This window comes from Schistocerca piceifrons, chromosome 2 (assembly GCF_021461385.2).
Source record: "Schistocerca piceifrons isolate TAMUIC-IGC-003096 chromosome 2, iqSchPice1.1, whole genome shotgun sequence".
NCBI lineage: Eukaryota > Metazoa > Arthropoda > Insecta > Orthoptera > Acrididae > Schistocerca > Schistocerca piceifrons.
Genome location: NC_060139.1, coordinates 237883900 through 237898046, shown reverse-complemented (window position 1 = coordinate 237898046; position 14147 = coordinate 237883900). Strand labels below are relative to the sequence as shown.

Genomic DNA, 14147 nt, shown 5'->3' with positions numbered 1-14147 from the left:
ACATTTCAACTTTTATGCTATTCTCGAGTAAAATGCTAAAAGTTGAGAATATTATTATGTCATATCTGTTAAAGCACTATCAAATGGCAGTTTACTCTCGTAAAAAATATTGCATGTCTGTGGCTCAACACCATCGAAAACACTTTTCTGAATTTACAGATTACTACCATGAGTGAGTAGGAAAATAAATTCATTGCTTCGGCCAGTATAAGTAAGCTTTGATGAAGTAATAATTTATATAATTAAGTAAATAAATGCACTCACAGACAACTCGTGGAAGAAGTGGAGATTTAATAAACTACTAAAATGTAGATGTATATTGTGTTTCCATGTCATAGAGACCTTTCTCCACAGGTTCCACAAAATATTATCCATGTCTAAACTAAGCTTTTGCTATGTCTCTAATGATCAGATGTATAATAAGGAAAGTTCTTGTCTAAACTAAGCTTTTGCTATGTCTCTAATGATCAGATGTATAATAAGGAAAGTTCTGACAGAATGTAAATACTTTAAGAGGGAAGGAGACAATGCAATGAACTGCAGAAGCATTGAGTCGTCGGCAGGCACACAAAAAATAATGAAGACTTTGCGAGCTTCCCACTATCCTCATATCATCGCACACCCGTAATATTTCCCAACCCCCCTACCCCTGTGCATCAGCTGCAAAGGAGTGCGCTCTCACCACCCAGGACTGGAGCAGCTCAACCATGTCTTCCACCAAGGCTTTGAACCTCTATCACTGTGCCCAGAAATGAGGGACATCGTATCTATGACACCCCCACACCCTGTTACTGCAGGTGTCACATCCCTGTGGAATGCTCAGGTGCTATTCACCCACCCCGCACATGGTACCCCAGTCCTGTCATAGACTTATCTTATCCCTTTAGAGGCAGCGTCACTTGCGAAAACAGCCATGTCATGTACCACCTCTGGTGCAATTTCTGCACAGCATTTTTTGTGGCCATGACCACCAATCAGATGTCCTCCAGAATGAATGGCTACCATCAAATTTTGGCCAAGAGCAAAGTTGACCATTCAGTGGCACAACACACTGCTTGAGTTCAATGTCTGGTTCACAATTTGTGCCACTTAGATCCTTCCCTCTAGCAACAGCTTTTTTGACGGGCATAGATGGAAGGTATACTTGCAGTATATCCTTTGCTCCTGTAGTCCTGGCCTCAATTTGCTCTAACCCCTCTTTCTGATCTGTCACCCACTCCCAATCTAATTCTCCACTTCACCTTCACCATGCGCTGCATGATGTTTTCAGCTCTGGTGCCCATGTATTGTATGCCTAGCCCATAGCCCATGAACCTGCTGTCTCCCCCCCCCCCCCCCCTTCCTGCATTCCTATCCTGTGCACATGTTGCCCCATTCCAAGCAACTAGCCACCAGTTCCCAACTCCTCATCATACTTCCCACTTCTTTCTCCTGTACCCTCCCAACCTAACAAACCTCTCACTTCATTCCACCTAGCCGAACTGCATTACTGATATTATGTGTCCAGCTGGCAAAACTGTTGCTGCATAGGTGTGTGTGTGGGGGGGGGGGGGGGGGGAGGGGGGGGGGCACACGTGCACATTTGCATGTGCATGTTGTAATCTACCCCTCCCTCACTTGTTGATTGTCACTGACTTCAAAATAAAACTTTTTTAGTAAGCTTCTCATTGTTGGATCCAGTTCTTCACGTCCAGGGGCTGATTCTTGAAGCTGAAATTTTTGACACTGTAGGTTCTCATGGTTCTAACTGATGTAAATAATGGTGTAATATTGCCTGACCAGTTAATTTCTTTTTCTGTAATTTTTATTCTTTCACATTTTTCTATATCACACTGTCGTTACAATTTCCACTTCAAAACCGAATATTTCATTGTTATAGTGAAACATAAAACACGTCCGATCATATCAGGGGCATGCCCACTTCTCACTTATTCTGCAGTACTAACAATATTCCAAAGAGCCTACAAACTTTCTTGACAAATGACTTTTGATTAATCTCTACCATTATTTTATTAATGAATCCAGAAGTAAACATAATAAATATCATCTGATTGTGCAACTAATAATAGGAATTTTAAGTGTGCCAGTATTTTGTAATTTCGAATGTTTCTTAAAGAAAAGTAATTTTAACTGTACATATATATTGTAACAACAAAAATAAAATAATTTCTTTTTATGGATTATACTTGAAATGTATCACATTGTGTACAAATATTATGGAAAGGAAAGTTGCTACTCACCATACAGTGGAGATGCTAAGTCACAGATACGCCCCCCCCCCCCCCCCACACACACACACACACACACACACACACACACACACAGGCACACGCAAATGCAGCTCACACACACATCACTGCAGTCTAAGGCAACTGTAGCCACACTGCAACCAGCTGCACCAGTGCATGATGGGAGTGGTGACTGATGTGACTGGGTAGGGGTATGGAAGAGACTGGGGTGGGGAAGGGGAGGGACAGTAGAGTAGGGTTGGCAGACAGTGCAGTGCTGGTAGGGAGTGTGCTGGGACGAGGTGGAGAGGGTAGGGCAGCTATGTGCAGTTAGGTGTTTAGGCAGGGGGGAAGGGGAGATGGGTAGCAGAAAAGGAGAGAAGTAAAAAGATTGGGTTTGATGGTGGAATGAGGGCTGTATAGTGCTGGAATGGGAGGCTGGATGGATGAGGACAAAGACTAACGAAAGTTGAGGTCACGAGGGTTGTGTGAACATAGGATAAACTGGAGGGAAAGTTCCCACCTGCGCAATTCAGAAAAGCTGGTGTTGCTGGGAAGGGTCCATATGGCACAAGCCGTGAAGCAGTCATTGAAATGAAGGATGTTACATTTGGCAGCTTGCTCAGCCACCGGATGGTCCACTTGTTTCTTGGCCACAATTTGTCGGTGGCCATTCATACAGACAAACAGCTTGTTGGTTGTCATGCCCACATAGAATGCAGCACACTTTGCATCTTGTACAAAATTATATGAAATTCTTTTGGAAAAACAGTTGGGATAATATTAACCTATACAAGATTCAAAAATATTTTTGGTATTGATTACTTATGTTGAGGAAAAGTAATGATAGAGGAGGGTATCCCTCTACAATATCCCTGTCACAAAATTTGGAAGCAATGTGTTTACAATGTTTTTTGACAAACTGTAAGGTTTTCCAAATGGTGTACAAAATAATGCCAAGAGATAGTATACAGATCTATAGAAGTATCTGATACATAAGATATGTCAGAAAACTTAAGAAAATATCTACTATACAAATCATAACCTATACATATATCAGGATATGGCATTCAGATTTTCAGATCTGTAGAACATACTGTCACAAGACAAATAATGCAAAGTCAAAACTACAACGTTGCAACACTAAATTATCGAAATAAATTCAAAGACAATGTAAATTACTAGAATTACAAATTGTAAGTTTAGATCCATAAAATCACACCTTCAAAATCTTCAAAAGAAAACAGAGAAAATTCAGAGCCTAAGAGTACGACGAGTGAGCTGACTCTAAAAACTTGCAATGATGGGTACAGACCACAAGAATATACTAATCATGAGTAGGAATATAGCACAAAATCAATCAGCCACATAAACCAGAGTATTTAAGGATATGTTGACTATGAAAGAACAAAATAATGAAAAAAATATTAGGGCCTAAGCTTACCCATGAATCCAAACCTGGTATGCCAGGTAGAAACCAGCAAAAAATGTTTCGACACAAGAAAATGAATAAAGTTCATAATCATATCAATAAGTTCAATCATATGTAAAGAATAAATATAAGAAGCATCTAGCCTCAATCAATAGTTGTTCACTTTTCTTGAGGATGGACGGACACACACACACACACACACACACACACACACACACAGAGTCGCGATGGACTGGGGTAACCACAACAGAGTTAAGCATGAGTCTGCCCACAATTCAAGTTCCAAATTGCAGTACTCATAATAAATATAGGTAAACAGAGTTATAGTTAGCTTTGAATGATGACATAATCGAGTAGCTTGAGAACCAAAATCAGTGTATGAAAGCAGACATGTATACATCTTGTTATATTGTCTGTACTAGTAAATGTCTTCCACTCTATTTGCTGATTGTCCGTACAAATTAACCTACATATGTGGAGATGTAGAAGATTCATTTACATACTTATTTCAAGCTACATATTGTATTGGGAAGTCAATCCCCCTTCTTGAAAAAAACATACATTTATGTGGAATAACACTGTCTTTGGCAGTCTTGGCTAACAATTTGCAAATCTCAGTTACAACACTGACGTAGTCGAGTACATTACCCAGCACCTATGGTCTGTTGTAAGACGACTGGTCCAGCAGGGTACAGCCATACAGCAGTGTGGGGAGAGGATCTGCCCACATCTTTCAATTTCCTCCCAAGAGTTCTCATCACACACTCCAATGAATAGGTAACTTCCTGTCTAGCATTCGCATCAAATCCTAAAACATTGTTTTGTGTACTAAATGTGCTGTTCAATACCTTCTTCACATCACGTGGCATATGCTCTCCCTATTTATATCACAAAAGCAATTATGTAGGACACATGTCAGATGAGATTAAAAAGTGTTCACATATGAAACTTTATTAAACAGAGTTAAATGCAATGAAAAAAATGAACTAACAAGGTGATACACACAGATATACTAAGATGTAATTTTGACAGTACAAATTATGAACATTGTCCCATTTCAAAATTGTAAAAGGATCTACTCATTTAGTCTCACGGCATATATGTATCAAATTGTAAAGCACAAATCTATTACAAAACATAATTATATAGTGTATCATAGATTTTAACACAGTCAATAGATGAGAAAGAACTTCAGAAAGCACATCATCTTACATACTAAATTTATGACGAACAAAACACAATTATATAGTCATATAAATCTGCAAATAGATTTAAACTCAGTCTATAGATACGACGGAACTCTAGTAATCACATCATCTTACACATTAAATTCATGACAAACAAAACACAATAATGTAGTCTTATGAATCTGCATACATCGTGAATATTTTCTTCCAGACTAGGGATCACTAAGCATCCACATTCAGAGGTTTTGTCTTGTATACAAAATGTTAACAGTACTTGACATTTTAATACGTGTTTTGCTTACCAGTAGCTCCACTTAGCTTTACACGTACAATGGACATTTCCACAAAATTCTTACTCTACTGGATCTTGTCTCTAAATTGGTCAGATTTCCCACAAATCAGACTACCTGTATCAATCAAACAGTTCCCTTCCCACTGATCATCATTAACCTTAATGTAAGGACAACCAAAATCTGAACCATCATCTCTGTTATTAGACATTTCATGTAAAAGATCACTTTCAATTTCATCAAATGATACATCCACACTGTCTTTACAGAGTTTTATCAACTTTACTGATATCATAGCAGTACTTCGGTTACTCATGTTGTCAGGTGGGGATTAAACACAATGAATGGATTCCATAGCACAACTAACATCACTTATTACAGAAGGAACACAAAATATACTGTTGTCAAAATTACACTTCCTGCTTAGATTATTCCACCAATTTGGATACAAATTTTGACAAACCACAGCTAACTTATTCCAGAATACACATTTATCTATGTTATCATCAATCTGGTCCCACACCAACTTCAAAAAGTTTCCAAATTTATTCTCTGGGCTTACAGATAGTTCACCTTTACTGTTGGATCGTTACTCTGCATGACATTAATGAAAGACTGGACTGGTATACTATGACTAACTTACATCATCACATACATCACTTACCTTATATGTATTGTCAACATCATTCACAAATAGCTGTGAAACTTCATTGTCCTTAAACTCCACAAATACCTGATAATCATAATCATTGTCATCATCATAATCACATTCTTCCAAAATTACTTCATCAAAAAAATCATCAACAACAAAAGTCTCATCTCCATCAAAGTCACTTACCTACATTCATTTGCAATAAGCTACCAGTCTCAGGCTTGCCAACCACAGTTATTTCACAGCTCTCATTCACATCTACATCAAAAATACCCCCTAGTTCAGATCCAATACAGTCATCACCTGATTTCCATACATCAATAACACTGTTTTATGACCAAGGAAAGAAATCATTAGTACATACTACATCAAAATTTTCACTATTCTCACATTCTGGTTTGTGATTAGACGTAGTATCCCAAAACTTTTGATCAAAACATAAATGTGAAATCTGATATTCCTTCTGTTTAACTTCAGATACCTGTGTCATATTATTAACACTGCTATTATTGTCTCATTGCAAGTGTAAATTGGGGTTCCTGTTCTTGTTGTGTTTCCTCGCCCCAAAACTATGGACCTTCATTGAGGACTGTTTCTTCTATTAAACTGCCCAAGGTTATCCCCATTACTCCTGTTCTGCTAATGTTCAAAATTTCTCTCTCTGTTAACATTTTGTTCATGGTAGTAGTTACCATTACCTCTTTTTCTGTAGTTATTACCATTGTGATCTCTATCATTCCATTTGTTATGGTACATCTTTCCACTGCCCTACCCAGCTTGTCAACATATCGTAAAAATTGTTCAAGACAATCATCAGGTCTGTGTACTAAATCCCACTGCAGCCTTACTGGTAATCTCCTTTTAAGCGCATCAATCAATGTCGTTTCGTCAGATGGTTTGTCAAGGTGTGTTAATCTCTTAAGTTGGTCCTTACAAAACTCTTTCAGAGTACCATCTCTATTCCTATAATTAGGACTATTCAGAAATTCACTTTTAATTTTCCCCTGTTCAGCTTCCAACCAAAATTTATTTAAAAATTTTTTTTCGAAACTTTGATATGTTAAATTTACTCGGATGTAAATTGTCTGAAGGAAAACTTTTGATTGGAGTGTTGGACCATGCAATACCATTGTTTTGTTTTAATGCAGAATTTCTACATTAGTTTGCATATTGTTTTCAACATGTAAAATTTTTTTATCTAAACTGCTAAAGTTTTGTTCCATTTTTTTCCATTACGGCCTTCTGTTCAACTCTGATGTCATTAACATTCTTCGACTGTCTTACAGATTTGGCAATTAACTCAATTTCCAAAACAATAAATTTATTTTCTGAGACATCAACTTTTTCATCCCCACTTTCTAACCCCTCTGACAACCCATTTTTTAGCTCTGAAACCTGATTAAGAAGTTGGTCCATTTGATCTTGCACCCTACCCAATTTGCTATTGTTATCTGTCTTCACTTCTTGTAGTTTTGCCAAAATTAACTGCAAAATATCAGTTTGTACTGTTTCTTTGCTGACGACACTTTCACTCGACTCAAACATATCCTGACTGGGTTCCACAGCTTTCACTCCTACATCACACCTGCCCTCACCTCTATTCTTCTTGTTAACGAGCACACGAATCCACAAACAAATTAATTTCACAAATAGTGTGTACTTATCTTCTTTTTTTTATGTCCCTTGTCGTAGTTGCAGTCCTCTTTCATTCTGTCTGGTCAGTCATTGTTGATAGTGCCTCATCACTATTGATAGGACTTTGTTGGGCAGTCCTTGGTTTTCCCCCCCCCCCCCCCCCCTCCCCCCCCATGATCCAAAATTCATTTATGTATAAACTACAAATGGCACAAATCACTCTCCCTTCTTCTGCAACAGACACAACTTCATTATCAGTCAACTGATCCCAGATCTCACTACCACTTGTAATCTACCTGACCCTCATTTGTTGATTGCCACTGACTTCAAAATAAAACTCTTTTACTAAGCTTGGGGAGGAGTAAGATTTACAATAAACTGTTTTACTTACCTTCTTTTCTCATAGTTAGCTCCAGTACGTCACATCTTGGGGCTGATCCTTGAAGCGGAGATTTTTGACATTGTAGGATCTCATGGTGCCAATTGACATAAACAGTGGTGTAATATTGCCTGACCAATTAATGTCTGTTTCTATAATTTTTATTCTTTCACATTTTTCTATGCAACACAATTTCCAATTCAAAACAAAAAATTACATTGTTATTGGCAAACATAAAAACATGTCCGATCACATCAGAAGCATGCCCACTACTCACCCACTCTGCAGTACTAATAATATTGCAAAGAGTTTACAAACTTTCTTGGCAAATGACTTTCTATTAATATGTTCTATTATTTTATAAATGAATCCAGAAGTAAACATAATAAATATCATCTGATTGCCCAGTTAATAATAAGAATTTTAAGTGTGCCAGATATTTTGTAATTTCAAATGTTTCTAAAACAAAAGTAATTTTAACTGTACACACAGAGTTAGTACATATGGATTGTAACAACAAAAATAAAGTAATTTGTTTTTATGGATTATAGCTTGAAATATACCACATCATGTACAAAATCATATGAAAGTCTTCTAGAAAACGCTTAGATAGTATTAACCTACACAAGATTCGAAAATATTTTTGGTATCGATTACTTCTTTTGAGGAAAAGTAATGTAGAGGAGGGTATCCCCTTTACAACGTGCAGGCACTTGCATGCATACGTGTGCTTATTTGTAGTCTAGCACATTAAAGGGTTTCTTCTGAAGACCAGCAAAGATTTTTTTTATTTTATTTCTTCTTTTTTTATTTATTTATTTGTGTGTGTGTGTGTGTGTGTGTGTGTGTGTGTGTGTGTGTGTGTGTGTGTGTGTGTGTGTGTGTGTCGCTAATGATCATATTGTTGATAGGTGGTTGACCTTAATCTGCCTTTCCTTCTTCAGTTTTATCATAAAATAATTTGTAGGGGTGAAATTTTAGGGTGTAGTTTGTTATTTTCTTTGTATCTTTCTTTCTCTTAACCCCTTCTCCTGTGTGTGTGTGTGTGTGTGTGTGTGTGTGTGTGTGTGTGTGTGTGTGTGTGTGTGTGTGTGTGTGTTTTTATAGATTCAAAATGCACAGTTTCATTTTAGGTGACTTGTAATAAATCTGGATCTTTTCAGGTCATACAGTTATATTTAGAAGTTTTTGTTAACTGTATGTGGGCATGTTCAGAAGATTCCATGAAGAAGTGGCCCAAACAATATGTGTGCCTGCTACAATCATTTCCAAATCTTTGGAAATTACTATGCAATTCTGTAATTCAATGGTGCCTGAGTGAAGAACAACTTCCTGATCATAAGGTAAGGAACTTTTTCTCCTTGTCCATAGTAAATAATTATTTTTTACTGTGGGGTATACCTTTTGTAAATGTTTCGGTCACCTGCACCTAATTATGTGGAAAAAGACACACACAAGAAAAATATCTCTACAGTGTACCATGGTTAGTGTCTAGCATACAGTGGTAAATATGCAAAGGAAGCTGCTGTAATTGAAAACAATGAATATTATAGCATTGTGTTTTGCAAAACAAGCATGACAGCACAGTAAAAGAAATTCTGTAGTAGCTTAAAATAAAGATGCAAGTGTAGCACTAAAATGTTTAGAGACAGTCATGCCTGCAATATTCCAATATAATGTTGAGTTATTGTAAATCTAGTGCACATATCTCACATACAGGCTCTCATTATATTGCACCAATTGCAGTGTTTTGGTATAATGTTCATGAATTTTCCTGCATGATACAATTTTGTAGGTTGACATCAGCCTATGAATAGACTTACTGAATAACTTGTGCATAAAAAAAAGGTGACACTACTGAACACTGATGAATACAAGAGAAAATGTTTTACGAAATATGGACTGTGTCTAAATGGTCTTTGATAGACACAATGAGGGAAACTAGTGTAGTGTATCCTTGCTGTGACTGGAAATTCTGTGCGTCATCAGTAGTCCCTGCAAGCAGTCAACACTTGCCTGCTCTAGTTCCATGATGAAAACTGAGGTGATAATGTTCACTGTAATAAAAACACCTGCATAGGACTTTGCTAATTGTGGAAATTTTGGATAGGAAATCCTAAAACACCAACACTGAAGTCAAATAATTAGCTATTTATCATCACCAATTACAGTTAGCTTTGCAAGCAGTGTGTAGGCGGTGCAGAGTGGCTCCGCAAATTTCAAATCCCATGGAGGTTCAGTGCTACAACTGCTGACTTGAGGAGAGGTGAGACAAGAAATGCCAAGTCAATCATACAAGATACATTCCTCAATGTCGACATTGGATGGTTCTCTCAATATCTCCTTACATATCAAACCAGCTAACCAAGAACAATACCTTGCAATCAGCAGCTGCAACCCGTCCTATATGAAGTAGTCCTTTACAAACAGTGTAACTATACATGGTCATTGCACCAGTAGAGGTGAGCAGTTCTCCTAGTATGCTAAGGGAGTCACTGAGGTCTTTGCAGGGCAAAATTATCTTCCATGCCTTGTCCAAAACAAGATTTCCGACAACTTGTAACCTACTGTACTCACTGACCATCCACAAAGTAGCAGCCACCCTTGTGACTCAGAACCACCCAATACTAGCAACTGACTCGTGTTCTCTGCCAGGGTTTTGACTACCTCTTTCTGTGTCCTGAAATAAGAAATACTCTTCCCAGGACTCTCACAGTGGTGTTCCGCTGCCCATTAACCTACACAATATCCTTGTCTATCCTTTTATACTCCTGCTTCCAATCCCTTCACCCATGGATCATATCCCTGCAAAAGACACAGGTACAAGATGTATCCCAGACATCCTCCCACTACTACCTACTCCGGTCCTGTCACTGCCATTTCCTACCCCATCAAAGGTAGAGCTACCTGTCAGGTAACCCACATAGTCTTAACAACTTAACAGCAGTCACTGTGCAGCATTCTATTTGGGCATGACCACTAACGAAACTGTCTGCCTGCATGAAAGTTGTCCACCAAACTGTGACCTTGAGACAGCTGGTCCACCCAGTTGCGGAGTATTTCATACTTGACAATGTGCTTAATCTCTGTGGCTGCTTCATAACCCTTGCCTTTTATAGTCTTCCCACTAACACCAGCCTTTCTGAATTGCACAATTGGAAACTCTCCCTGCAATATATCTTTCATTCCTTTAACCTCCCTTGCGTCAACCTTCCTTCATTAGTCTCTGTCCTCCATCTGTTTCACATAAGACTTCCGTCTCCACCCTCCACCCCCCCCCCCCCCCCCCACACACACACACACACAACCACCACCACCACCCCACTACCCATCTGCATAGGCCTTTCTCTCCTTTTGCTTATATCCTCCACCCCATGGCCTGCTCCCAACCATGTCTCTGCACACTGCCTGATACAGGCAGCACTACAGCATCTTCCCACACCCCTACCCTGCTATCCCTTGAACTCTCTGTTTCACACATCTTCTGTACCTCACTACCTATTCCTGCTGAGATTGCTGCTCACCCAGTGGCACCACGGTGCCCCTAGCCAACAATGATCATGTGTTTGAAAGTTTTGTGTGTATGAATGTGTCATTGTTTGTCTCTCATCTACTGAAGGAATCTGTGGGAAAGCTGATATTTTACGAATGCCTACTTTTAAATGTGTCCTATTACATTCTTCCCCAGGGAGTCAAGAGGAATCATTTGAAAAATTTAAAAAGGAAGGCAAAGTCACACAAGCTCTGGATGAGAGAAACCCATATCTTGCGAGGATGCAGTTGTGATGACAAACATGAGATGGGAAAGTGTCATTTTTGCCTTCTCTCAACTTCGCAGCAGATGGATCCCTCTCATCCTGGGGTTTGTGTGACCTTCCTTTTCTTTTTAACCTTCCTCAACCTATGCCTCTACAAAGAGGCAAGTTATAGTTCCAGAAGGTAGAGTACTGTCATGTGCAGTACTTTTATATGCATCTATCTGCAGTGCAAAATTTTTCACTGCCCAGAGATAATTGGCTAGCAGTTTTGTAAATTTGAAAATGCAGAGGTTTCCAAACATTCCTATGAGAACACCTCTTGACCTTGGTGGCTAGATGGAGTACAGTGGCTTTTTTACAGAAGGATTTTAAACAACTCACTAAATGTATCCCATAACTTATCTATATTTAAATCATTATAATGGTCAGATCATAAGTCTGAAGTTAGAAGAACCCACAAACCTAAATATATTGACTTAACTTTCATGTTAGCCTATCAAAATCTTGTAACCATGCTGAATTAAAAAAAAGACATATATGAGCGGTATCTCGGTAATACTTTGAACAATGGCAACCTTACTGTAGAAAAAGCCACGGTAATGAAATATCAGCAATGAAGAAGGCTGATGCCACTACAGTACATGATTCTTTGAAGTACATGATACTTGAAACAATGATCTATCATAGTGAACCAATTTAATATGACATTTCTACCATAAAGACAATATGTGTATAGAACCTAGCATGAGAAGATAACATACCTGAAGATATCCTAAAAATAGAGGGAAACGTAATGATCTCTTGTCTTGAAAGTCACATTTTAAGTGGCACTAAACAACACAGGTCTAGCAGAAAGATGGAAAACAGGTACAATTTACCAGTTCTAAAAGCTTATCAAAAGTCCAAAATGAGTAATTGGAGACCAATTAGTGTCATGCCCATAATATTTAAGCAAATGAAACATCTCATATACTTATATTTGAGGAAGATTCTTAATTCAAAATATTGGTTTAATTGCGAGCAGCAGACCCTCAGAAACGGCTATCATTGTGGGAGACATTTATCAGCAGCATGTCAAGATTGTGGATTAGTTGCCAGCATCTGTTTTAATAGACTTCATTAAAGCCTTTCGCATTGTACCTTATAGCAGAGTAACTGAAAAAGCTGGTGAATGTTGGTGTATACAGTAGAGTTGTATGAAGCATAAGCTTTGTTGAAAGGGTTGTGAATCCTCCTTTTTTAAGACAGCTTTAGAAGATGATGGGCTCCAGTCTTTCCCTTGTATGTGAATTCTTGCATCAGGTATATTTTTCAGTTTTTTCTTTTTCCAGGTTCGAGCAGCAGCTGTTTTGTTGTATCTTATAGAATCATTTGGGCCAAGCTTTTCTAAGTTACCAGTAGAGGACACTGCAGAGTGCACAACAGTGGCACAATATGTTGCTGATAGGATCCCTCTCAGAGACACGAAAGACATGATACATTGCATAAGGTGAATTTTAATTTTATTCTTAAATTCCACCTTGTGTTTCAGTATTGTTTGTTTATAAATTGTACCCTTGCTTTTAACTATGCTTTCCTGTCACACCACATATGTTTCATGATATTTAGATTGTTTGTCTTGTAACATTTTGTTGGATTCAAAGAGAAAAATAGAATTTGAGTAATTTATGTTAAGATTGCAATTTTTATTTGTCATTTGATAATGATGTATTCATCTAATAAATTCATGAGAAAAACATGTGCTTCATAGAGATGAGTAGTAACGGTTATGTGGCTGTTGCTATGTGCATTGTGAACTTCCCTTGTTTCATATTCCAGCAACAACTTCACAGTGTATTCATTATCTTATGAACTGTATTTTGTACTGTCAAAAGTGCTTCCAAAAATATGCTAATAAGAGAAATATTAATATAAACTCTGCATAGAGTTATCATGCAAGTGACCAAATTGTCATGGCAGACATGCACGACACAAGTTGTCATCGTCAACAACAATGAGCTGAAGAACCCATACTGCGTGCGATGACAGAAACACCTCATGCTTCATAACATTAAAGCCACTTGTTCATTTCAACTATTTTCTGTCATAGTTCTCAGGTATTTAGAATTTTACAGAACAGATTTGCTTAATTGTTTTAAAAGCAAAATGCTTACTGTATTCATCAAACAGCAGCAAATACTTGAGATAGGCTCTACATCAGGTATCTTTCATACATAAATATCACACATAACACCAGAGGTAGATAATAGCACTGTATCTAAGCAGCAAACACACTGAAAACTTTGGATCAAGGCAGTCAGGTAGATGCAGTATTTCTTGATTTCCGAAAAGCATTTGACTCATTACCATACCTATACTTGTTGGCAAAAGTATGATCATATGAGATATCAAGTGCAATTTGTGACTGGATTGAGGATTTTTTGGTAGGGAGTATGCAGTAGGGAGTACGCAGCATGTTTATCTTTGCTGAAGAGTCATTGCGAGATGTAGAAGAAATATTGCGTATGCTCCAGATAGTGTTTTGGGACCCTTGCTGTGCATATTGTATATTAATGACCTTATAAATAATGTTAATCATAACCTCAC

The 14147-nt window shown here is 37.9% G+C and overlaps 1 protein-coding gene across 8 annotated transcripts in view; it reads left to right on the top strand.

Annotated features, from left to right (window-relative positions):
- The window catches only part of LOC124777276 (Fanconi anemia group A protein homolog), a 246329-nt gene that overhangs the window by 162465 nt on the left and 69717 nt on the right, over nucleotides 1-14147 (top strand). For all 8 annotated transcript variants that reach the window (XM_047252617.1, XM_047252612.1, XM_047252614.1 and 5 more), the window contains 2 exons: nucleotides 8967-9146; nucleotides 12893-13050. In XM_047252617.1, coding sequence (XP_047108573.1) covers nucleotides 8967-9146; nucleotides 12893-13050 — 338 coding nt within the window. The remainder of the gene's footprint in view (nucleotides 1-8966; nucleotides 9147-12892; nucleotides 13051-14147) is intronic.